At 39.1% G+C, this 27,635-nt stretch overlaps 1 protein-coding gene across 2 annotated transcripts in view; it reads right to left on the reverse strand.

The window, feature by feature from the left end:
* LOC118249049 (multidrug resistance-associated protein 1) overlaps positions 1-27,635 on the reverse strand; it is a 57,424-nt gene that overhangs the window by 20,580 nt on the left and 9,209 nt on the right. Inside the window, exons 2-18 of one of the 2 annotated variants that reach the window (XM_035548626.1) lie at positions 21,939-22,115; positions 20,997-21,122; positions 19,699-19,836; positions 18,393-18,518; positions 15,259-15,320; positions 14,276-14,407; positions 12,717-12,944; positions 11,819-11,996; positions 10,908-11,069; positions 10,101-10,193; positions 8,553-8,756; positions 5,883-6,029; positions 5,433-5,520; positions 3,809-3,878; positions 2,709-2,835; positions 1,494-1,670; positions 232-399 (exon numbers count right to left, since the gene is read on the reverse strand). In XM_035548626.1, the coding sequence (XP_035404519.1) occupies positions 232-399; positions 1,494-1,670; positions 2,709-2,835; positions 3,809-3,878; positions 5,433-5,520; positions 5,883-6,029; positions 8,553-8,756; positions 10,101-10,193; positions 10,908-11,069; positions 11,819-11,996; positions 12,717-12,944; positions 14,276-14,407; positions 15,259-15,320; positions 18,393-18,518; positions 19,699-19,836; positions 20,997-21,122; positions 21,939-22,115 (2,403 nt within the window). The other variant, XM_050713732.1, reaches the window with a different exon arrangement.

The following is a 27,635-nucleotide window of genomic DNA, read 5'->3' on the forward strand; positions in this document are numbered from 1 at the left end:
GTCTTTTGACTTCTCCTTCATTTAATTTTGAGTAGAGAAACAAAAGCATATTATGTAATAACACTGTTCTCGTAATAAAAGTCCTTAAAAAAAAAGTCAGGAGAATCTTTTCATTTTTCTGATGTTTAAAACCAAAGTCTGAAGATGAAACTTGACAGAGTTGGAATCATTTGAACTCAGCAAAGAAAAACAAATCATTTCCCAGAGACTAGTTGATATATTATTACGTACTTTATTTTTCAGGATTCCTTTTGGTCCAATAACTTTTTCAAAAATATGTTTCCCAACATGCGCATCAACAGCTGATAGAGGATCATCAAATAAATAGACATCTGCGTTACAGTAAACTGCCCGAGCAAGACTGACTCTCTGTTTCTGTCCTCCAGACAAATTGACGCCCTGGAGAAACAAGACAGTAAGATCCTTTATTTACAGCTAAAGAGAGATGCCGTACTGTAGTTTGTGGAAGACAGAAGTCATGGGAGATTTATGCAAATCAGAGAAATTTCACCATTGTCTCAAACAGATCTGCATCACAAACTATTTACTAACGTAGCATGAACAATTACAGTTAAAATCCCCTCTTAGAAAGGAGCACGTCTATAAGTTACTGCTGTCAATGAGGGACTAGTAAAAAAAAAAAAAACAAAAAAAACTGTTTTACTAGTCTTGCAAGGAATTAACCCAGACCAGACACACCTGATTCTGTACATTCTGAGGCTGCTTTTCTTCTCAGTTATATTTCTGCAGGGCTGCCTCTGATCTTACCAAAAAAAACCTCTAAGAGCAGCTTACAATTTGGTTGGCCTGCTGACCACCCAAGTTTCCTGTAAGGAAAATAAAAGCTGCTCTCTTGCCTCACCCTGGACCTGGGGCTGTCAGTATGCAGCTATACCCCATCGAGAACCAGTCAGCAGGCACAGCACATATCCCTTCCTGTCCTCTGGAGAGCATCAGCTTAGCAGAATGCCAAGCAGGTTACATACAAATACAGGCTGCTGGCCACGTGTTTAGGGGACACCTGGTCCTGCTCACACACTAAATTGATTTAGAGCACTAAATCATTTAGGAAGTTTCTAAATCCCACACTGCACACACTTGTGCAACCAAGGGCCACTTTGGGTATTGCTTCATTTAAAAACAACAACAAAGACACAAAACAAAAAAACAAACAAAAATCCCACCTCACTTGAAGTGTTCAGAAGATTCTTCTCTTCCTGTTTATATATATTTTTATGCTCTATGACCACGACAACTCAGAGCTTTTTAAAAACATGCATTGTAAGGTGCTTTTACTTTTGTAATTGAGAAAAAGTTTCCTCCCCTTTGAGTATTAAAGACAAAAGACACCGTTCAAATTTTCCTGTTACTCTAGAGGATTTCTATTCTGAATGCTTTCAATTCAACACAACTTTAAGAGAAAGTAGAACAGAAGTCACAAGGCCTTATCTACAGGCAATAGTACTGTTGTGGTAGAGCAGGTACTTAAATACCTTTTCTCCGATTTCTGTTCTGTCTCCCGTAGGAAGAATCTCTATATCAGGCAGAAGTGCACAAGCCTCAATCACACGCTTGTACCGGCTCTCATTCATCTCCCTCCCAAAAATAATATTATCTTTCAGAGTCGCATTTTGGACCCAGGCTTGCTGAGGAACATAGGCTACTGAGCCCTGCAAGGAAAAAAAAGAAAATCCTTACTCAGTACTTTAGACTAAAAGCCTGCACATGAAGTCAAAGCACAGCAGGACTTTGTGAGACTGGAGTCCTCATTAACTCACAAATTGCCTATGTCATTATGGAACCACATAGGCAAAGTGTGTGCTCTTGGGGTGGTGCCTCCTCCAACATATTTTTGTAATCTCCTCTACATGCAAATGTAACAAAGTGTATTGGTGGAAAAGAAGAGACTTCAAATAAAACATGATTCTCTAACAGACTTGAGGAAATATTTGTTTAGAGAATATTTACACAATTATTGAATGTCAGAAGTTATTATAGTTTTGTTCTTTCATACAGTTATAAATTCTGTTCACTGTAAAACAATTTAATCCAGAATGCAGAAGAGATTAACAATGGCGTCCCTGCCAAGAGATCTCTACTGAAAGCAGGGGAAGTTGTTCTTACAGAAAAGAAGTCACTTCAAAGGAAGAGACTCAGCTGCTGCGAAGTATTTTGCTTTGAAGAATGGTTCGGCCATCTCTGTCTGCACTGATAAATAGTGATTTATTTCTCACTCACTTTAGTTTTTCCAGAGCAATTTTGGAGATGACCAAATGTGCATTTTTTTTAATGTAAGATTTATTTGTTTTGCTCTCAAACAGCAGCTTTTCCCATGTTTGTAACCCTACCCAACAACTCTCTGATGTCTAAGAAGATACGAATTAATACTGCTCCTCCTCATGCTGGAGTATGTGTAATAGGGTCTCTCCCCCATACCTGGCTGCCAGCAAGACTCAACAGAATATTCATCTTTGAGACTTCTATCATTCTAGATATTTGGCTACATCTGAAACTGGCACATTTAGAGTTTGTTGGATCAACTCTTAACAGAGAGAATGTAGAGTATGACATAAACATAGCTGCTAGGAAATCAGGCTATAAGTGCATTCATTTGAAAGGCTCTCTTCCCCTCTTCACATCATTTGCAAGTCTAGAATCCCTTCGGCAACACCCACAAGTAGCAGAACAATTATTCAGACACATCACACCTTGACAACCACATAGCCTTCCTTTTTGTCCATCTCCCCCAGTAATGCAGACAGCAATGAAGACTTTCCACAGCCAACTTGACCAACAACAGCTATCAGGGAGCCTTCAGGAACAGCGAAGTTGATGCTGAAAATAAAGTGCACGTAATTCAGCCTTGCTTGCTGGAACACCCCAGTAGTTAAACAATCCATTGACCAGCCCATATAAAGCCAGATGCAATGTGAACACCCACTGCAAACGCTGACACAGCACATGAACTTAAACCACTTGAAAATGCAAACCTTTCTTTCAGAAAGTGCATAGCTCTTCCTATACTTAGGACATAGCATCCTGATATGTAATCAGTCAACAACAACAACAAAAAAAAGTCACTTCCAATATTTCTCTTAAATTTTCTGTAAGCAGAAATGTAAATACAAATGCATGTTCCCCAAATAGCATCGTTGCCCTAAAGAACATGCAATTTAAAACCCAAGATCAGCCAAAAATGAAGGAAGGGAGTGGAGCACTGGGAAGACAGGGCTGGTAGCTCTATCACCCCAGTTACTTTGGTAGTCATACTATGTACAATGTTCTTCACTGGTTTTCTCCAGCAAAGGAATCAAGGATTGCTACAGTTCAGAGAGAACAGGATTTTTAAAGGTAGTCTCTGAGGACATAGTGCAAAAAGATAAGAGGCTGGGGATAATTAAGAAGGGACAATATAATTGCATCCTCTAGATGGAGCTCATCCCATCTGCAGCCTGTAGCAAGAGCTTGAAATCTCTAAAGCTTTCTCTCCTCCCATCATACCTCTTGCTACTCCCATCTGCATTTCAAACTCAACATTGCAAACTCCTCTAATTCATGAAGCCCCTGGTTAAAATACAGTATATTTTTTTATTTATTTATTCATATATATATATATATATATATATATATATATATATATATATATAAACACACATACATAACATTTAAATATAAATAACCAGATGTTATTTGTTTTCCTGTTCCTTTAAGGAAAAAAACTCTTCTGCATATCGACTTTCTAATTTAAATACAGATAATCTATGATTCAGCACAACTACAGAGTAGAACAAAGAGTACCGATTCTTACCTATTCAGTGAAGGAGGATCATTTCTGGACCAGCTAAATGTTGCATTCTTTACAATAATACTTCCTTCAGCTGATGAACAGAAAAATTATATTTACATAAGTGTCAAAGCAAGCAACTAAACTGTATGCTCTGAATCATGCCACAGAAGTAAATCTAAGTACAGAGAAATAGAAGTTTAAAGCTACCTTTGTAGCAGAACAATAACCTGCTGCTTACCAGAAGCTTGTGTTGTGTCAGTCGAAGCAAAATAATAAGCATAAGAATGGTAAGTCTAACCTCAGCAGAGAGTCTGAAGTTACACATCTTTAGTAACCAGGAAGTACACAAATGCCAGCTGTAAGATGCTGACTAATTCAGCCATCTCCTCCTTTACCCAGCAACTCTGCTGCAGTACTTCAAAGTCAGTTCAAGAAATAAAGCAGCCTCGACCTGACTTGTGCTTCAAGGAGAACATCAGCTCAACTGCTACTTCTACGTGGAAAACTGAATTACCACAAGAATAGGGGAAAGAAGTCAAACTACCAAATAAAATAACTTTGACCAAAATCAGTGTTGAGGGAGTCAGAACGATTTAGGTTGGAATGGACTTTTGAAGATCATCTAGTTCCAGCCACCCTGCCAATGGACAGGGATACATTTTGCTAGATAGGTTGCTCAAAGTCCCATCCAACCTGGCCTTGAACACTTCCAGGGAGCGTTCATCCATGACCTCTCTGGACAATTTTTTCCCCACTTAGAGTGAGTCCAGAGGGTCCAGAAGGCAAGAAATACTTAGGCTAGACATAAGTTTGAATCAATACAAATACAACCCACCATGGACAAAATTTATTTTAAAAATCCATTAAACCCTAATCTAAAGATTTGTGAGTGAGGTATAGTACTGGTTATCACCTGAGAAAGGGGAGGAGATATTCCCAGAAGGAAAATGGGGAAAAAAAAATACATCAGATGACTGCTTACAGGAAAACAAAGTGTCTGAAGTCATACATAGGTCAGCAAACCACATGAGAGGGAGGACTGGGGATTTCACTATCTTTGTAATAAGGAAGGAAAAAAAAATGTTTAGAAGTGACCAACATAGTTAAATCAAGGTTTGTCTTGCAAGACAAAAGGGTGTTGGCTTTTCAGTAAGCCTGCCTTCACAGTCATCTCTCTCCAACAGCCCTATATAATAACCACAGCAGCAGTACTAGATGCAGTACAGCACAGAGTAATGCTCTCTGCACAGAATAAAGTGGAGGCATTTGCCAGAACTGGGACTTATCCTTTCTCTTTGAAGGTGCTGAAGTGTTATACAATTGCTTTTCTCAAGAGTGGTGGGTTTGGGGACAGTGTTATTTCTCATCCTCTTAACTTTCAAATGGGTACACCTGAAACTGTCCAACAAGTCATTTATTCTGTAGTTTGGACGGAAGCTGGTGAAAGGAGAGAAATCACACTTCAGTAGGTGGTAGAAATTCTATATAACTCAATTTTACAACCTCCCCGCCCCCCTTTTTGCTTTCTGGCTGAAATCAGTGAAATCCAGCAAGATGCAGTACATTTGTTACAGAAAAGCAGAAGAAATGCTACGGAGCCACACAGAACCTGCACAAACTCTTTTCCAACAATACTGAAACTCACCGTCTGTGGTGGGACCCCTGATTATGCTGTCTGGATCTAACTCTTCATGTGACAGAAACACCCGAAGGCGCTTCAAGGACACACTGGCCTACATAGGAAAGAGATGCAAAACTCTTATATTCTGTTCATTAGAGTTGAGAGTGGTGTTTTACACCATGTATACATTTCATCATTTTTACACATCCCTCCTTAAAACCATGGTATTTTTTCTTGGACATTAAGCTTGCGTTTCCCAGACCCCAAGAAATATGACTGGTTTCAGGAACACTCGTCTACTGTACCTGGGATTGAGAATTTTGCTTTTATAGCATTCAATACACAAGAAATGCAAAGCTCCTTTACTGTGGTTACTGACTTTCACCAGAGGACTTTCTCTAAGCACAGAAATGTAATCTTTCCACCCAATGACTATTTCTGCACAGAAAAACTTGTTAATAACTGAAATCTTACTTCTACTATGCTGCTGATAACCATAGGAAGCATGTTCAGAGGAAACCTGAGGATGTTGAATAAAGCTAGGGATACAAATGCCTTCTGAGCATCCAAGACGTTGTTCTTGTCTATTTTGACATACACAGCAAATGTGGACAAGGCAACCTGAAACACAATGTGTAATGGTTACAACAAGGGTTACTTTTTTTTAAGCCATAACTCAAGAAACAGTCTGACAACCAGAATCAGAGATTTGCAAAACAAAGAGCAATGCTCTGATAAATTCCTTGTTCCTGGTAACACTTTTTGCAAAACAAACATTTGATTTTAATGTATTGTTGTAAAAAAGAAGTTGATGGTGCCTCTTGGAAAACCTCTGAGAAGGTGCCATCTGTTCACTTTCTTCACATAGCAAGGGTGAAGCCACAAATGGCCTAATACTTGTGGTCACCCTGCAGAAGGGAAGGAAAGGAACGATTGCTAGCTTTGTTTCTTCTCATTCACAAAGAAGTCACTCCCCTTTGTACCAGACACTAGGATCAATAACACATATATACTAAAAAATAACCCAATGCTAGCTCATTTTATATTTTGTAGGGACTACCACAACCCCAGATTGCAAAGTACAGCCCTCTTTATCCTGGGCAAATATTCTAAGAAACTTTAAATGTTACTGCATTATAAAGATGAAGCCTTACACTACCTAGACAGTTCACAACAGAAAAGTTTAAGATCCTTGCTGAACAAAAAAATGACATTGAATCCCTGCTTTCATCAATCATAAGGTACAAAAATAATTTTATACAGTTATTTACATTCTTTAATAGGATGTTGATTAAGTTATAATAAAACTAAACTAAACTAAGTTAAGCCAAAGAAAAACAGCACAACCCCTCCCTATCACAGGGAATTTTCACTTGCAGATCAATTCCCTTCACAGCCATTTCTTCCACGGTAAGAACACCCATACTTCAGTAGGTAATAGAAACAACTCTTTCACACATATTGACACAACAAGAAAACAAGGCAAGAAAACATGGGTTGGCTAACTACTAGTGACCCTCTCCCTCAAGACTTGAGGCCATTAGCTCAAATGCCTGCAGAGGAGTCTCACCTAAGTACAGCATCCACTTAAGACATTCTTATTTATGTTTAAAATCTGACTGCTGTGAAGCCATGTATTGTTCTTCTTACGGCGGCTGACTCAGCTGTGTCTGGTACAGTAGCTTGTTTGTACAATCCTTAGTTCGGACACACATATCCCATGGAGAAAGCCCTCCCAGAGAGATCGAAAACAAGACAGGCTCCAAAGAATAACTTCAGAAGCAGCATGCCTGCACTCTTGTGTTACCAACAATTTGTCTGAAATACACCCTTATCAGTACAGACAGCAGCACAGGAGATACTGCACAGCGAATACCTCCCTGACACCATTACTAAACAACGCGTCCTGCCATTGAAACAGGAGAAGAAGAAAGTATTCTGCACATCAAAAGTGCTTTCAAATAGGCACCTGCATAATTCTCTAATCAGAAGTTTAGAGGAATATATACTAAAGAATAAAAATCTGGAAAACTGCATGTTAAACAGCAGTCTTACACTTCGGGCTGTACCGATTCTGTCCCAGTGGCAAACCCTCTAAGGTTCAGGACCTTCGCAACATACACAATGTGCACTGAAACAGAGCTACTCATTAGGGGAATTCATCTCAGACTCTGAATAACAGCATTAAGGAGTCCACATGCATGGTTTTATTTAGAAACTTCATTTAATAATGTATTTATATTAAAACCATCTCAGACTTCTTTTAGAAAAGCATTCGCTTAAGAATGCTGCTGATATTTCCTATCCAGGGCACTGCTTCTTCTGCCTTTCATCATGCCCTGAGCATAATGTAAACACTACATAATATTTGCAGGGAAGGAATCTGAGACTGGAAAGTACGCTTAAACACCTTCAACTGGAACAGCACATATTTTATCCTAATGTAGTCATGGCCTCTATTTGCTTCTGCATACAAGAGCCCTGGCCCACTGTTCTAATAGGGTTTGAAGCAACTTTGATGTGATCTCACCCTTCTCTCTCTTTTATTAGTTTGAATGTAAGCTAGCCACAAACACAGTGGAGATGTTTCACATATCAAGAATATTTTTTTTTTGTAAATAGGAATTTAAAGCAATCCCGGGCTATGCAATGGCTTTACCTCTCCACATTGTTCTTAAATAGATGTGGGGAGAACCCAGGCCAGAGGCACACTTGGCGTGCAATGTTCCATTAGATTTAGGACTCTTATCCAAGGATCTGCTGCTTTCAGAAACATACTGAAACAAGGGAACTTTTTCTTTATTGTTGAGCACAACTACCACCTGGATGGCACTGTGCACGTTAGTAATTTCTTCTTAATCTGACAGTGCTTTTAATCTTAGGTCCCTCGAGAATACCAGCAAAGGTAGAAGGAGCAGGGGAAAAAATAGTTTTTAGTTTTAAATAATTCAGTCATTAACTCTTAAGATACATTCAACATGGATCTCACTAATATCCAAAGAAAACAGAAGAGCCTTTTCATAGGGAACTGTGGAAGTATTCCTACTTTTCCATTCATTACAAAACAAAAACAAGTTCTCAAGTACTGCTTTGGAAAGCATGATCCCAAACAGGAGAACGGACCTACAGATTTGTTTCACTTACCAAAAAAGGAGCACAAACCCAAGTGAAGGTAGCCATCGCAGCGAGGTAAGCAGATTTTTTTAGGACTTTGAGCTCTTTCTGCCTGATCTCTAATACCTTCTCTCTGAAGGCTAATTCCCAAGCATAAAGTTTCAGAACTTTAATCCCGTTGAGAATTTCATTCATCAGCTTAATTCTGTTGTCTTTGCTCTTCATCTGCGCCTTCTAAAAACAACATTGCAATAAATAATTAGCAGAGCACAATACTTGGCAGATCCACAAAGTTCTCAGCTTTTATTTTGCAATGGCAAAATTTACCTCACTATCATCAAAAGCTTACTAGATTCCCAAGCAGGAAATCTGAGACACTATCTGAACAAACAAATACACAGAATTAACACATTTTAAACCAATTAAAAGAATGTTTCATACAACTTAAAACCTGTACCAAGGTCAAAACAATTGTGGTACTGGTTTAAGTGTGATTAATTCTGCACCAGAGAGCCTCAGGGCTCAGGTTCCTCCTAAGTACAACATGCAGTTAAAAATATGCCACTCTAACCAAGCTTCGGTGATGCGCGGCTCACATCCAACCTTACACAAAACCCGGTTTTGCTTCATTTTCAATGCTATCAATCACTTCCTGACGGTGTACTAAGGCAAAAAGCTTTCTATTCAGCAGAAAGAATACAGACCATTAGGAAGAGGGAAACCTTTGAAGAAAGTATTTTAACAAGGGCTGAGCAAAGCTGAAACGATGTTCTGACTCAGCACCCAGCAGAGTTAGCAGACTGCACCAGGACAGCTATCTCAGACAGCTGTTACCAGGGGCAGCATGGCTGTGACAGACTACCTATTCCTACTTCACCCCATGTAGGAAACGAATGCTGTGGTACATTCTGATGAACGCCTAGAGATAAAATGTTTCATTCAAACAAATTAGCAAATATCAGGGGAAAGGTGTTGAACTCATCTAGTAGTGAAGTTTTTACCAGAGAGCACAGAGCTGTTGGAGGTTGTTTTTGCAATAGAACACATGAGAATTTGAGCCTAGATTTACCTACGTGCACCCTCTATAACTAACTGACCGTCTCTAATTAAAATCTACTATGACCCAAGAAGAGCCAACCACCGAGACTCCTTCCTCCTCATCCCACCTGGAAGAAAAAAAAAACAGCAAGAAAAGACACACCAACACTACAACCACCATCCTAGAAATGTAAATATTTCACTCATTTTAACGTTCATCAGGCAAACAGTAGCACAAGTTTCCTCTTGAGTTCTTAGGCAGCAAGTTAAAAACTAATTTCAATCCAAACACGTGGCATTTCTTGAAGCTGGCTAATCTTCAACCTTGCTGTTAACTTCTGAAGATTTTTTAGACGATTATGTATAGATGTAAGGCTGAAGAATACATGAATTTGTATTTATTCTGCATACACATCATTTCTGACCCTTCCATCCTTTCTCTTTTTTAAGCTGTAAATAGGTAGGGGGCACAACTCAGAAACAAGTCAAAGAACGGTACACGTTTCTTAAAAGCACTGTCACATACATAGAGCTTCTTACCTGATAGGTTTTGGTCTTCATTGCCATCACTGCATTTATAGGAACCAGAAGGATCATAACAGCCACACCTGCCAGTACAGAAGGACCTAAATTCTGAAGAGAAAAATACACAATTGTAAACATTTATTCAAAACCATTTTTTAAGATCCAGGGTCAAACCACTGCATGTGGTGCAGAAAAGCATTCTGAAGTATCTTTTCAGCATCTGCTTCCCTTTTCAAGGGCAGCTTAGGGGAGGATGATGATGATCCAATATGGACTTAAACTTACGTTTACGTGCTTTGATTTTTGAAACTTAGACATACATAAGTAGCCTGAATACAGAGGTATATTTCGCTCAAGGGAGATTTTAACATTTGTCTTTTGTTCTGAAGTAGAAAACTGTGCAGAGAATGACCAACTTCTTGATCAATTTCATTACCCTTCTGACTGACAGTAAGAACTGGCAAGAGACAGCCTGGTGACTGGACTAGAAATAACATGCTTCTCATATGGTGACTCTCTGAGTGTAGAACTAGGACTACTTTTCTTTAAATCACATGATAAATGAGATATTCTAGGTGTTGCAGTCCCCCCAAAGTTAATAGCTCCCATCTGCATCCTACCCACATACACTAGGTTATACAAATTCAAAGCCTTCCTTCTTGATAACTGTGAAAAAAGTAGCTCTGAAAGAATTCTGAACAGCATTTTTTCCATGCTGCTGTAAACACTCCAGTGGTCCGAACAACAGCTCTCTGCAGTCATGACAAAAAGAAACAGCACATTACCAAATTCAAAACAGCATTCAACACATACAATACTCACCTGCCACAGTAAGTACAATGCTAGTATCACCTGGAGGGGTGCAGACCAAATCATGTTTATATAGGTGGCCAAGTCCATGAATCTCTGAGCATCCACAGACATTAGATTTACAATTTCACCCACAGTAGAAGTCTTTCTGGCAGAATTTGTGATAACGAGTGCCTAGGTGCAGATTTAAAAAAAAAAAAAAAAAAAAAAAACATGAAAAAAGACTTACTCATTTCCTTTTTCTCCACTGAATTGAAATGGCTTTACCAAGCTTCATCTTTAAGCATCCTTTTCATGCTTCTTGTTCTGTTTACCCTGCACATCTTAAAAAATGTAAGGTGTGTTGATGGAAGAAGCCCTCCGGTTAAATTAAAAATAGCAACAGGTATTTGCAAATAGGGTTGGTTGGTGTTTTTATTGCTTGTGGAGGCATAGGGGTTGCTTTTCTCTTTTAAGCGTAAAAAGTAGAATCCTCGCTTCTTATCACGTTTTCCTCACACACAGCAAACAATCCTAAGCTTTCTAAAATGTTCCAGATTACTCCAGGAAAAGGTGGTACGGCCCGTTAAGTCACGAAGTAAGCTGTAAATGTAGATGCATCTTAATTTTTGCACAAATTTAAGCAGTTTCAACCCCAGTCTAAACGAGAAAAGGTTTCTTGTTTACCAGTGGGAAGGAGGAGTTGCCAGAAACCAGTAATTTTGAAAATTGTTTTCATCTCAAAGCTTTATATTTATAAATTAGATACTCTCTTATTTGTATTAAGAGTTAGGAGACTGCTGAGCTGATTCCTAACACCTTTAATTATTCAGACCTAAGCAGTGCATTCTCACAGCCGCTGAGTGGCATCATCATATATTTATTTAAGAACCACTTACCTTTCGATAAATTACACCAACAATAGCTGTTTAAGAACCACTTACCTTTCGATAAATTACACCAACAATAGCTGTTTTGAGCCTCATTCCAGTTACAAAGCAAATATGAAAATACTGGTGAAGAATCAGTGTCTGAAGACAGGCACAAACAAACAGCAACCCGGTATAAAAGTAGCCCTGCCAGTCTGGGGCATGTTTGTCATTTACAAAGTTGATTAGCAATCTGTGGAGAGAGGAATTAGCAATCCTGCTATAATGAAATGAAAAGGAAATTTCAGGGTTACAAACTTGGATTATTCTAAACATTTCATAGGTCATGCAAGCACCCAAAATACCAGGCTTAAATAAAACAATTAAGCTACCTTAGAAACTGGACATCATTTTATACTAGGACACCTCATCCCCTCCTGCTAACAATGTAGTACTTTAAAACAAAAATATCACATGCCTTATATGCACAGCATTCTCTTGGAGCTATACTGAAAATTCTTGCATTTCCTCCAACTCAAATGCAGCTACTTCTAGTTGTTTTACTACTTCTCACCTTGAAGCATACAATCTCTCCTACTGCCTTAGCTCGGTGCTGCTTCACATACTGTGACTTGTGGTTATATAGACCTTTAGATTTCTGAGTAGTCCCACAATCATCACAGGTTAGAAGTATACGTTAATTCTCCTGATATTGCTGAGTATCCTCTTGCCTGGCCTTCCTAGTGTTGGAAGGGAAGCTATGATGTCAAACATTCAGCGTATGATGTTATAATTTTAAAACGAATGGGCCAAAATCATCTGTGTGCATGAAAACTTGCATGATAGCTCTACTCCATTGATCTAGCTAGAAGCAAAGCAGCTTGGTGACTGACATACTTAAAAGCATGACGTAAGCATACTTAAAAATCTGTCCACATACTTTTAATTTAATAATAAAGTAAATAGGTCTTACTTCAAAATTTCTGGGCCTGCAAACATCAAGAGATCGTGTGCTGCTTTAAACAGAAAACTCATGAGAAAATACGGTCCAAAAGTTTTATATAACACCTTGAATAAAGATGCCTCATAGTTCTTCTGAGATGGTTTTATAATCAAAGCTTCAGCCTCTTCTGTCACATCACCATTTGAGTCGCTTGATTTTTGCTGCCTTTTGGATGAGTATAACATGTTTAATGGCTGCCTGAAATAAGAGTTAAAATATATTGAAGGTATACAAGATAGCCTTTACTCAAGCATAAAACCAAACGGAAAAATGCACAGTATACAATCAGACATTTACTTCAACTAGGCTGATAAAAGTTTCTGATATTAGCCAACTCAATGGACTGTCCCTCTTACATCATTCTTCATTTTAGAAAAAAGTGTGCCACAAACAGGGATAGCTATTTACTGCAATTCTTTATAGTTTAATTGGGTTTTACTGTTAATCTCTCCTATAGCAGTCCGGGAGAATGAGGAATAGGGCTGTAATCCGTGTTAAACTCAAAAAACAAAGGATGTTATTATTCTAAAATTCAGTATGCTGAACCTTCATCAAAACTGAAGCCTCACTGTACTACAGGAGTTAAAAGTTTGCAGTCAGATTTATGCCCAGTCATCCCCAATGAGCTGAACACATCTATTTCACGCAGCTGGCTTACATCAAACTACGTACTTCGGAACTTCTGAGGACAAGCTGTACGTAAAAACACACTGTGCAAGAAAGGAAGCACTCCTTCAATGAAAAGATACTTCTATTTAGGTGCAGTAAAAGATGATGAAAGTAGAACAGAAACTGCAGGCATGCAGTCTTTCTAATTTTAGCAATCTTGCTTAGGTGTTCAGGCTCCCTATATAGGGAAAGGAAAGAAAGAAACTTCTCACTTCCACATCCTGAACCACCCTCCTGAGAACTCCACTAACTATAGAGGGAGCCCAAGCTCCTAAATTGCATGGCTAAAGTTTGACTGTGTGAAAATACTCCCTCCTAAGGAGCAGGGTGTGTGTGGAGAACTCCTTTACAAGAAAAATTACAATAATTGCCTTTGGATCATGAAAGACTAAGCAAAACTTGATGCAGCTCCTCAAAAAAAAAAAAACACCATTTTGTTCCTATTCTGTATGCATTTAAGGACAAATCCAGATCTAGCACTTGAATAACTTGAGCTTTTGAACTTCTACATCTCAGAGGAACCACCAGCCAAGTGAGACCATCACATCCCTTACAACATTGCCCTGTCCCAGGCTCCCAAAGGTGCCCCCATCAGAGCAATACAGAGAAACCATGCTGGTGGGATCAAAGCACAGTCATAGAATCATAAAATCACAGAATTCATAGAATCATAAATTTCATAGATGCAGTCAGCTGCATCTTCCCTAGTATTCTCCAGCACGTACTTCCACACAGTTATTTCCTCCTCAGCATTTTAGAAACACACACAAAATCCTTAAATATTTCAACAAAATGGTTCTTGACTAATCAATTTTCATTTGTTAGTGAAAACTTTATCACTGATAGGATAACTAACTTACCTCTTGGTCTTTGCCCACTCTTTTGCCCAGTTTCTAGCCAAACCTGGCACTATCTCTTCTGATGTGTCCTCTTTATTTAATGACCACAAATCCTTAGCTTCTAAAGGTCTCCGATAACCCTGAATCATCAACCTGTATTAGAAAGAATTAGCATAATATATTTGAGAATACTAGAGATATACATGCCATAAGACAGTGAGTGACATCCAGCCCCAAAACAAAACCAGCTCTTCATGACAATTCATGCAAGAATTAGTACCTGTAGCAACACAGGTCCAGATACCAAAATGGTATTTAGCTATGGATATCCTCCTGTCGTTTACTGTGAGAATTAGAAACCAAAAGATCTAAGGATCCGAGATATGCCACTGAATTCAAATTTGAGGAGAATAAAAGAAAGGATAAAGCAATCTCATTTGAAAATCAGCCAAGTGACTAACATTCCCATGCCTACCAAGTTGCGAAATCTTTATTAGCCTTTAATTTTATGAAGCCATTCCTTTCATCTAGCTTTCTATTTAAACTCTGGCCAAGCACCGACCACAAATATGGTTTCTATGTTTAAATACATGTTTCTATGTTTAAATACATAAGAACATGTGTTGCGATCAAGTCATACAGCTAGCAAAAAAGAATGGATTGGACAAAGAGCTATCAATTCTGAATGCCCTAATTTCTAAACACAGCAGATAATTTCTACCTTCTTATATTTCCCAAATAAAAAAATTTTGATTAAATTGTTTTGACAAACATAATAAAAACATTTATTAAGCAACATTCAAAATCAAAGACCCTTGATTAGGAAGTAAAAAAAGACCAATTGTTTTGTTTTGTTTTAATTATCAATTTAATCTGTTTACAAAACTACCAACCAAAACAAACAAAGTTAGTATTGCATGATTATTGTTAATTTAACTCAGAACACAGGATCCTGAAATGCCGTCTAACTTGAACTGGTGCTTTATGTATCATGCTGGTCTTACCCAGTGATCCACCAGAATGTGATTCTGGACAGGAAAGAAGCACTGAACTCTGGACATGGTTTCTAAAGGAGAGAAAAAAGAAATCAATCCACGTAACAGAGTGCCTGACACAAGGACATAAGAAACAAACCAAACAGAAAAAATGCCTTTGAATTATGGTTTTCCTTCCCAAATTATTAAACTTGTCATTTATGCTTTTGAGAACTTGTTTAGAAAACACAGGTAGAAGTCCAGCTTCACAGCTTCCAGCAGACTAGCCTACTGGGACATAGAGAAAGCAGTGCTCTGTACCTACAAGGCAACAAACAGTTGATGGAATTTTATAAGACAGCACAGGCCAGACAATTCACAATCAATGCCTAACTGTATCAATGTAAGGAATGCTATCACGAGAGCATAAGTATGTTATTTGGGTAGAGTTAGAGTCACTAATGAAGTTCAGGGGTACTGTTCTGGTAGTTAAGCACTGTGATTCCATCAAAAAAGACACAAATAATAGTGAAAAAAAACCAAACTCAGTCAAAGCATCCCAAAACAAACTTCAAAAGCCCTGTATCTCATTCATCAACAAGCATGGGAAATTTAAGCATCCAGACCTACAAATGCACAGAGCTAGCTCATATTCTACATCCAGAGCAACATCTCTTCTTTTAAGCTTTTCTTTTGGTTAATATCCTCTCCTAATCTGGTTGGATTAAAATAATACAAAAGGAGGCTGGAAGAATTTCAAAAGGCACCAAAGGTGATTTACTTGCAAAATTCCAGTGGATTTCTCTTCCCTCTTTCAGTGCTCTGAACAACATTTAAAGAATGCTAAAACCAGCCACTCCTTTGGTACACAAACCACCATGGTTTTTATCAACTATAATTGGAGCTACACAGGTATTTCCATCTACAAAACTCAAACATCATTACAGTACTGCAATTAAAACATGGTTTTCCCAAGATTTACATTTTTCAACTCATGTTTGTATAACTTGGCTTCTCCATTAAGCTATAGTTTGAAGTGTGTTGCAATCAAGCTACACAAAACAGACTTGTGCATTTCCTCTCCTCCCCACGGGAGATTTTTTTTTTTTAAACTTTGTATGGAAAGATGATAGTATGAGACAGCTAATTGTTGTTGAAAAGGGATAAAGGGATAAGAATTCAACATTTCTATAGTACTTAAATACCTGCAACAGAATGATTGCAAGCAAATCCAACACCCTGACTTAACAAATAAATTTAAAAAATTAAAGTAACTCAAAGAAAGCTCAAAAATTGAGAGGGAGGTACCGTCAGCCTTTAGCTACCTCAACATTCTTGCCAGATAAACTACTTCAGCAAATATAGAGAATATTTCCCATTTCATAAAAATTTCAAAATATTCTGAACTTTACAGAAAATGCTGTATTATATTTTTCCTTTGTAGTTTTTAGATACATTTTTGAATGGAAACTCAATTTAAAGAGTCAACTAGATATTGTAACTACCAAAGATTGGACTTCTAAAAGCAAATGTTTAAAATATTAAAATGTTTATATTACGTTGGATTGTAACCATTTCATTTTATTAAAAATAGCATTATGTTAAAACACTGAAATACTGCTAATCCTACTGACATTCATGCCAGAGAAGAATGATGATGAGCTATAAGAAGTCTGGACCTCCATAACATAAACAAAGCAAAAACAAGATGCAAAACACATTGTTCGATTTCTACAGACATCACATCTACATCTCTGAAATTTCACCATAACCTTTTGGTTTAAGTAAACTTGTAATAAAATTTTACCGAAGACTAACAAACATTTCTCTTGTGGAAAAGCTTGGCAAAAGGAAATAAAACATTTTAAGAATGAATAACATGATTTGTTTTGGTTTTCCTCTTATCATAATATTTAACAAACACAATACTCATCAAAAGGTTAAAATGGAATGTCTGCCTTATTTCCTAGAGACACTCCTAGAAGCACTCAGAACACAAAAACAAATTACTGTTTTCAGAGCACCGTGTAATTATTGTAACCATGATCAAAGCAAAAAAAAAAAGCTTTCATAAATCCATGGTATACTGTTGAATACTTTTCATCCTTGAATAAGATAAAAAGAACCCAAAGATGAAGAGAATCCAGAGACTCTGCAGTACACTCTGTTCTCCAGGCACACACATGCAGACTGTCTGTCAGTGGCAACGCAACGCATCACAGACAGGCACACTGGATACTGAAGGAGGTGGAAACTGCAATTCATTGCCTGGTACCAGTTGTGGTCCTTTTCCATAGTTAAAAAGGCAACATTCATCCCCCACACACGCACTTCAAACTTTCCTTCATCAGTCAGTGCCAGCTAACATCCATCAAACCAGAATGAGCCCTTATAAAGGGAATACAGAACTGGGGCTTCTGAACTTGGCACACCCATCAAACCCCAGGCAGCGACAGGCATCATTCCACTGGGATTCCGAAGATAAAGCTCAGGGCTGAGCAAGCAGAATAATAATCCAGCATCCTGTGGGTCATTAAGATCTGTTCCATATAACAACTATGAATACGTGTGAAAAAGATAATGTCTAGAGAAAATCAAAGTTCTACATGCAGACCACCCTCTAACCTTAACTGCCATTTCTGCGGTTGACAAGAGTTCTTGAAATCGAACTAGTTCAATTGTTGCTTGACAAAACAGAGGTTCCTACAAAACTAAATACAAAATACAAATACAAAGCTGAATTCAAATTCTCAGGTTTTACAGGTGTAAATTGTTCCTCACCTTCAACTGAAGGGAATGCACACCCTTATGAGTTTACTGCTTACTGAACAGTATCAGATGAACAGGAGGACAGCATCTCAAATCATACTTTCCCACTGACTGCCAGAAGCACTATTGAATATAAGTAACATTAACTTTACCTTCAGGAACACTATTCAGAAATGACCAAGACTGGTTTTGCTCTCTTTCTTAACTACAGCCCACCCTGTTTTGCATGTTACAGGCTTCATCTTCTGCTCCACCAACTAAGGAGCATAAAGGACATTCTATTGCAAATTCAAGTCAAGAAAGTTTCAACGATTTAGCATTTAGGAGAATATGGCCCTATAACTCATTGAACAAAACATATCAGTTATAATACTCAGTGTAGACTGAACACTTACAGGATCATTTACTGTCTCAGAAAACAAAGGTGGTTGCTCTGGAAAACAACACAGTATGAGTTGTACAAGTAACAGGATGAAGTATGTGCAGAAGGTGACATAACGAAATGCATCCACTTCAGCACCCTACAAAGGAAGGTAATGTTGCAATTAAAAGGCTTGAGAAATTTCTTTAAAACAACATGTTACTATTTACAAAAAAAACAGATCCTTACTGTAAACTCTGTAAACTACATTAATATTACACTACACACACCACCACCACCCAGCAACCACCCTGCAAATTAAAGTCAACGACTATTTTGGTGAAAGGAAGGTAAAAGACAGCGGGGAGGAGATGAAGGATATCACATATGGAATCTCTCAACTTTGTTTTCACTCTATCAGTGACATAAATACACAAGCATAAACTTTTTCTGTAGAGATGTGCTCCTTAAGACATGTTCTGTACCAACACAGCATGCCCCAATTAAGAATCAAAGTGTTCTGCACAAGAGCAAAGCATTTGTGCTCCGGATAGAAAGGATTTTCCAAAGCAAAATTATTAGTACGCACACAAAAAAGATAAGAATCAGAGAAGCAGAATTTTGTTTACAATTTATTGTGCTCAAACTCCAGAGGTTCTTCCATTTTTTCTATTGGGACTGATACATAAAGAATAGTTCACAGAAATTAAAGCACAAGGATGGACATCGTTAAAGACAAAAATATTACATATTAGCACATAGTTAAAAACAAAACCCACCCTCAAAAGCTAAAGACAAACGGCTGAAAGCTCTCAAAATTCACAACATGTCTTTTCTTTAAAGAACAGAAAGTGATATGTCATTTCCAGGCACATTAAGCTGTTATTTGAGGTGTTACTATAAAGCAAACTGACATAAAAACGTTTCACTTCTATACTTTCATTTTGTCTCATCAGATACGAGACCACATCACCATCAAACCAAATGTTTCAGGAAGTCTGCTGTATAATCAACAGGAAGATGTAAACTCCTAAAACAGTTTCATATCAAACATTACAGACATTTATTTTATTCAAGCAGGCATATCCCCCTTCTCAAACAGCCAGAAGAACTTTCTTGGCAACTGTTGCTACAGAACGATCACTATGAATTTCACTAGCATTTCAAAACCTGAAAAACAAGGGCCATTAAGTCATGCTCATTTCGCTTTTGTAACCCAGGGAGTGAAGGTACACTGAATAGATCATTAACTAACTTGACCAGCATAATTAGCAAGCAAGTACTTTATTATAGCAGTATTGGGGATTATTTTCAGCTGAATGAGGCTAGCAATCACTTACCGTATTTAAGGCAAGTATTATTTTGGATCTAAAAATTACTGTGGCACATAGCAATGAGATGAGCCAGAAAATCGTCATTACACCTGAAGACTGGACTCCTTTCATTCTTTCATATTGTATCAAAAACGTGGCAAGCAACTGTGGACAAACAAGATAAAAATATATTCACAAGCTAGGTTTTACAACAACAGATTATACACATATACAAGGTACCATGTTAGTGTGACTATTAAACATTTCAAATCCCACATCTCCCAGGTATTCTAACAGCCAGAGATTTCAAATGTAATGCAAAAATAAGTTTAAATTAAAAAAATAAAATGAATCTCTGGAGCAGTAAAGACAGGTAGTGGACAACGGAAAAGGGATATGTATGACAGAAGCAAACTACCACATACACAAACACACTGTCAAAAGCTGCCAGTCTTTATTTTTTCACTTTTTAGTTTTACATTGTAAATCAACATGTAATTATAGTGACTCTATGTCCTTTCCAAGTATTTCCTGACTAGTCCCTTTCAAAACATAAAGATTTCTTTCCACACAAGAAGTCTGACAAAAGTTTGATATCTACCCCATTAAACGATCACAAGCTATTTAATAGGTCTTGCATCTGTCAGTTAGTTTCAGGGCTGCTGGGGTTTTTGCTTTGTTTTTTGTTGTTATTGTTCTTTCCCCCCAAACATCATGTTTAATTACCCCTATTCCAAGTCAGTGATAAATGTAGGACAACTGTATAATCAACAATGGAACATTTTCCTTGAAAAGAAGATTGCAGAGATACTGTTGTGAAATACAATACTTATGCACCAGGGTAGAAAGCGGCTAGATGGGGACCCCTATGTGACTTGTGGGGCACCAAACAAAGGAAACATGCACTAAAGAATGCTACATGTAAGAAAGTTTGTAATAACACCTTCACTGAACTTCATAAAAAACTGTTGATATTTTTATCATCTAATTTTCACCAGTCCTCCCAGCTTGATTCTGTCTCCCTATGCTTGAATCGAGTTATTAAATGAAAAGTAGCTCAAGCCTACCAAAATAAAGCAAGATAACTAGCACTGGCTTGTGTGCTGACACGCGACAGACACACTGAGCAAAGCTGAGCTTTTTTTTTTCCTTTATCAAAAAAAAAAAAGCAGACGCTTCAGAGTCAACATTCCACAGTTCAGCTACAAATAGAGTCTCTAATGTGAGGACTGTAGCTTAAAGGATGAAAACGCTGTGCATAAGAGTAAGGTGTATGCTATTGCTTAAGGCCTTGGAACACCGAAGGCCATAACAGAAGAACTTACCATTGTTATACCCAATACTGTAGGGCTAATGAGAAAAAATGGAGCTCGAAAAATATTTTGACTTCTTTCCCAGAAAGAGTAGAAAAGGTCTGCCCAGCAGACTACCCACAGTATTAAGCCCAAAGCCTGCAATACAAAAGTGTATTTTATATATCAGTTCACATACATCACGCAGCACAATACTTACATGAACACTACATACTGTGGGTTAATATAAGAGTCACAATCAGATCGCTTATTTTAGACAATCCTACTTAACAATGTGCATGGAATAAAAGTAATTTGGTTTTATCTACCGAATCCCACAAACAAGAATAAAGTTTAACTTTTAGTACTATATAATTCAGTGTCTTATGAAGCAGAAAGCTGGGGAATCCCATGTGTGAATAACAGACTGTAGAGACAAGAAATTACCCTTGTTATAGCCCTTCTTAGAATTTTTCATTTATTCTACAGAAAAACAAATATTAAGAAAATACTAAGTACCAATTTCACAATAAAAGTAGAACAGAACACCTGCAGAATTTCTAGAAACGTATGTTGTATACCTTAAAAAGCTGATGGAATTATTATTAAGGTTTCAAGATTGAATTGCCTCAAAATAGACTTCTCCAAGTGGTCTTACAAATGATTTGCATGCTTTTTTGATATGACAGTTTCAGAAAGCCTATTGATAACAGGGCAAAAGAAAAACACTAGACCTGGAAATCAAACAAATGCAGAACAAGTAAATTACAGCTAGATATTGTGTGCACAGGCAGAGACTGATGTTCAACAAAAATAGTTGTGCTCAAACATAGCTGAAAACAGAATCAGGATAAGCTTAGAATCACAGAATCGTTACGGCTAGAAGGGACCTCCAAAAGTCATGTGGTCCAACCCCCCAGCTCAGGCAGGGATACAGATAAGCTTAGTAAGTTATGATTTTAAGAAGTTGTGTACCGTTTTGGCTTTGTTGAGGTTTGACATTTGGATGTACCCCCTGTCATGGCAGCGAAGATATAGGAAGTACACTGGGAAGCAGGCCCACAGGTAAATGCAAGGAATCCAGACTAGAACTGTGTTCTGAAAGCACTGGGTGAAGTCTGGATTTTCTGTGTGCCATGTCAGATTCCAATCCTGGGGAGAAAAAGTAGGTTGTGTTAAAGAAAGCACAGAACTTTATTATATAATAAGCAAACAAAACAAAACAAAAACAGCAGCTGCTATCTGCCTTATTCTGTAACTTATTGTATATCGTGCATCTAATATTGTAATTGATGCATCTAATTTTATCGTACTTTTCACAGCTCAGAAATTTTAAACCTTCACAAGAAGCCATCAGAGTCAGTTTGTTGTCTACCCACAGCTACCATAACAGGTAACTCACTCGAATATAAAAATTGAGATCTTTAACAGCCTTCATCAGCACTTTCATATTAACGTTTGTCCTGGTTTCAGGTAGGACAGAGTTAATTTTCCTCCTAGTAGCTGGCAGGGTGCTATGTTTTGGATTAGGATGAGAAGAGCGCTGATAACATGCTGATGTTTTAATTGTTGTAGAGCAATGCTTACACCAAGCCAAGGACTTTTCAGCTTCTCGCTCTGTCCTGCTAGCGAGCAGGCTGGGGGTGCAGCAGGAGCTGGGAGGGGACAGACCCAGGACAGCTGACCCAAACTGGCCAAAGGGGTATTCCATACCATCTGGCGTCATGCTGAACAATATATAGGGGTGGCTAGCCGGGGTGGGGCTGCTCGGGGATAGGCTGGGCATCGGTCAACGGGTGGTGAGCAATTGCATTGTGCATCACTTATTTTGTACACATTATTACTATTAATACTATTATTATTATTATTGTTATTATTTTCCCTGTCTTAATAAACTGTCTTTATCTCAACTCATAGACTTCACTTTCCCATTTCTCTCCCCCATCCCGGAGAGGGAGGGGGGAGGGTGAGCGAACAGCTGTGTGGTGTTTGGCTGCCAGCCGGGCTAAACCACGTTGCAGAAAAATAAGGTGCCAATGCTAGCCATCTGCCACTACCTATGTACGTATAAACAGCCAGATACACTCCATTCCAAAATTTAAGTGTGGAAGTGTTACCTGGCACACAGTAAGAGCGAATAGCATGAGATAACATCACTTCATTATTTGTAAAAGAGCCTGATGGCTCCAAAGCTGTCTTCAACAAACCCAGTTGAGACTTACTGGTAATTCATACAAACAGCAGGAAGTAGAACAGGCTCACCCTTGCAGCTTATTTCCCACTCAACAAAAGGAAAATGTACATCAATGTAGTTGCTTCCCTATTTCTTTCAACATAATTCTTGAAAATGAGAAAAAGCACCGTATGATCAAACCAGAACTGACACTTACAGTAATGAAAATGTGATCACCATTTCCATTCCTGGTACAAGGGCTAATTATGAACATAGAATCATTCAGGTTGGAAAAGACCTCCAAGATCTGCTGGTCCAACCGTCCCTCAGCATTACCCACTAAACCATGTCCCAATTCAACCTTTCCTTCGGCAGGCTGTTTAGTAACATTAATGTTCATACCATATTTATCGTTGGCTGGCATTAGAGAAATCCCTTCCAGTAAATTTTACCCTAACATTACTGTCTTTGCTGTAAAATTTATTACAGGGGACATTTCCTCTGAAGTGCTGTGCAGTTCTGACTCGCCACCAGAATGATGCAATATGAACATACTGCTCCTGCACACGGACTGCAGCATTCATCAGCCAAAGCAGAACTTACAGGTTTCGGTTTAAAAGCCGCACAGTCGAGACGAGCAGTCACATGCCCGAAGGCTTGTCAACCACAGTGCCATTTTCAGCTGCAAAGCATTTTTTCAGACTGTTGTATAGCTTGCAACTGCACCCAACACCAGTACCACAACTGGGACATAGTGGCAGTAATCTTTCTCAGCTATAAAACCGCCCAGAAACATCACACTTGTATCCTTACTTGCTCCCATCTTCCACTGGTTAAACAAAGTATCGTACGCAATTATAGAGAAAAACAGACCTCAAAAGAAAGGGAAGATATAACTTGCAAAATCTGCTGACCAGATATTATTTCAATCACAGAGCAGGAGGTTTCCCCTTAAATTTGACCATTTTGTATAAAGATGATAATTTCTACCTTTTTCCTCCAAAAACTTAATTTGAAAAAAAAATACATATAAACAAATATGCTTTCCTTCCCCACTCTCCTCCCATTTTCTGTCCGAATCTAGGACTTGACTTGTTGAGATACAACAGAATATGCACAGCTGTTATTTCTCCCCTGTAATTCCACAGCATTCTAAAATTTCTTTTCATTTTTTTTCAGTTAAAAAATAAAAGAACCATCTCAAAACCTAATGCAGCTGAATCAAAGAAATTAATAGTGGTAGAACATAAAAATGCCTGAATATGTTTTAGCCTATCCACATGAGGATCACATAAGTCGTTCGTGACAAGGCAGCAGCTCTGCAAGGCTGTGGGTGAGCCACATGCTTTTAAGTTCCCCAGCTGCATAACATCATCAGAAATTTCAGCTGAGTCATCCTTACTTGTAGCCACCACACAAGTGTTTTTCAGCCTTCTAAATCCCAGCTGCTCTGCTCCAGCACAACAGCCAAGAAAAAAAGTCTCATGACTCTGCAAGAACAGTTTACAATTGACAAATTAAGATGGTTAATATGATTACACAAATGAACAGACAAGATTTAAGCAGCTTTACCCAAAAAAAAAAAAGAAATAAACAAGAGATTTGACGCTTTATTTATTTTAGACGCTGCTTAAGGAAGTTAACTACCTTTTTTTTCCTGGTGTTGTTTTAAACTGCTTGCAATAAAATATATCAGGCAACTACCTGAAAGGACAGGACAGCTATTGGAGGTGTCACTGCCACGTGGCAAAGTGGAAGGAAGCAGTGCTGTATGCATGACTGCTGGGCACACTGGCTGGAGGATATTCTAAAAAACATGTGCAATCTTCAGTTCATTGAACCTTTATATATGCAATTGATGTGTTTCTGTGTGAAAGACAAGAGGGTGCGACGCAACGGTACTTCAGGGTTAAGAGCAGAAAGTCAGGACAAGTGGGCAGGCTGGGGTAAGATTACTGCTAGAATTTAACAGCTACAGCAACATCAGTGTATCTTCTTTCACGCTCTTCCAGGATTTGATCCAGAGGCTGTCCAGAAGCCGAGCAAGCTGCTATTTGTTAAACACGCTGTACTTTGTGCAAGGGAAATGGCTGCACACAGGTGAGGTGCAGAACCCCTTCAACTTTACATCCATTTCAGGTGACAAAAGGTGAGGATACCACGCACAAAGAGACACGTGGCAGTATTTTTCCCTGCTGATTTCCTAGGTGCAATTAATTCTCGTTGGCTACATCTACACAAGGCAGCAGCACAAACAGGAATGGAGCTACATGCTGCTGAGGACCTAACGTCCATACCAAGTGTTTTTCACACAGGTATACCCAAGGGGAGCTTCAGGCCCCCCTGCAGACTGACTGCAGTGCCCACCAGCCCCTGGAGCATGTTCCCCACTTAATGCCTGTCTTAGGGGTGCTCAGGCCACTCCAGCGTGAACTGAAGTGCAGGGCTGGGGATTGTCAGGAGACTGCCTCTGAAGCAGGATCCCCGACTGAACCTCAGTTCTTTTATTAAGCAGGCAAAGTCAAGAAGGACTCACATTTGAGGATCCACGTGGCAAGGTTTTGGCAGCAGGGGGCTGCAGGGGTGGCCCCTGTGAGCAAAGCCCAGCAGCTGCTCCATGTCAGATCAGAGCCAGCTCCAGCCAGCTCCAAAGGGAGCCGCCACTGGCCAGAGCCGAGCCATGCACGATAAAGGTTGGGCCACTGTGGGAGCATATTTAAGGGAAAAAAACTGCTGTGCTACAGCAGCTGGGAGAGAGGGGCAAGAGAGTGAGAAAACATGAGAGAACCAGCCCCTGAGGTCAGTGCAGGAGGAGGGCAGGAGGTGCTCCTGGCACACAGCAGCAGTTCCCCTGCAGCCCGTGGAGAGGCCCCTGGTGGAGCAGGCTGTCCCCCTGCAGCCCATAGGTCCCAAATGGAGCAGATCTCCACGCTGCAGCCCGTGGAGGAGCAGGTGGATGTGGCCTGGAGGGGGCTGCGGCCCATGGAGAGCCCCCGGGCAGAGCTGCAGCCCATGGTGAGGAGCCCACACAGGGGCAGGGGGCCTGGGGGGAGCTGCTGCCTGTGGGGGACCCGTGCTGGAGCAGTTTGCTCCTGGGGGATGGACCCTGTGGTACGGAGCCGTGTGGGAGCAGTTCCTGAAGAGCTGCTGCCTGTGGGAAGCCCACACAGGATCAGTTCGAGTAGGACCCCACATGGAACAGGGGCAGAGAGTGACTGCGAAGGAGCGGCAGTGAGGAGACAGAGCGTTAGGGACTGACCGCAGCCCCCATTCCCCCCACTTGGGGGGAAGAGGTAGAAGGTGGATGGGGGGGGGAAGGTGGTTTTAGTTTGCTTTTAGCAATCTCTGCTCTAGTGTGTTAGCAATAGGCAATAAATTATATTCATCTCCTTTATGCTAAGTCTGTTTTGCCCATGACAGTGATTAGTGAGTGATCTCCCTGTCCTCATCTCAACCCAAGAGCTTTTTTTTTTCCCCACTGTATTTTTTCCTCTTGTTCCCTTCAGGAGAGGAAGTGAGAGAGCAGCGTGGTGGAGCTTAGCTACCTCCCCATGTTAAATCACACCATCTCAAAAGGAAGGCATACCCTGAAGTCTGCACGGAGGATACCACAGCTTTATGATTTTCAATCCCAGCTGGAAGACGCGTCCATCTCATCGTGAAACCAACGTGTATTCATACTCAAATTACAATGTTCAGTTACAGAAGTCTAGACTAGTCCTGCCACTTTCAGGTAGATGCCTCTCCTTTGGTTTACATAAAACCAGTTTCAGAATTGTTTTGTCTCAGCAGAAGACAAAAGTCTGTAAAGATCAGTGCAGAAGCATTCACTAAAGCAGACCTTTGTATTTAATAGACTTTAATTAGCAAAACTAATTATTTTCTTCCCTGACTAAAGTATTAGAATGATTTTTGCAAGTTCTGTTAAAGCAATAAGTTGTCCTATTGTCACATCTCAAAACTTAGTAACAATATTCACTCTGATGGATCTCCTAACACTTCTATTTTGAAGAGCACATCAAATGACAGAGATCCAAGTACTCATTAAAAGCCTACACAAGCTAGCAGCCTCCTGCAATGCAGAAGGAGGAAGAGACGAAGTGGGTTAGTTATACAATTAGCATAATTTGGAAGCAACATTTAGATTGAACCATGACTGCAGGTACCCACAGGAAAAGATCTGCAGAGTGATCCCTGTTCCTTTCTTGGTGGATGTTTGGATGATCTGCTACTGGCTTACTTTTAAACTAGTCCAGAAAATGCACGTATCCCAGGTTTTACGTTTTTCCCCTGTTTTTTTAAGTCCCTTGGCAACTTTAAAGTTTCCCAGAATAGCAAATGGGTATTTTTAAAATTGTCTGACCCATTTCTCAGTTTCTCAATTTTCATTCTAAAAAACGAAATTTTCATTTCTATCTCCAGCACAGTAGTTGAAAAAATACCAGTACACAACAGTTTTTTGTGCCAAATAGCTTGTTTTCTCCTATGGCACAAAAAGG

The sequence above is a fragment of the Cygnus atratus genome, chromosome 15 (assembly GCF_013377495.2).
Source record: "Cygnus atratus isolate AKBS03 ecotype Queensland, Australia chromosome 15, CAtr_DNAZoo_HiC_assembly, whole genome shotgun sequence".
In the NCBI taxonomy this organism is placed as follows: domain Eukaryota; kingdom Metazoa; phylum Chordata; class Aves; order Anseriformes; family Anatidae; genus Cygnus; species Cygnus atratus.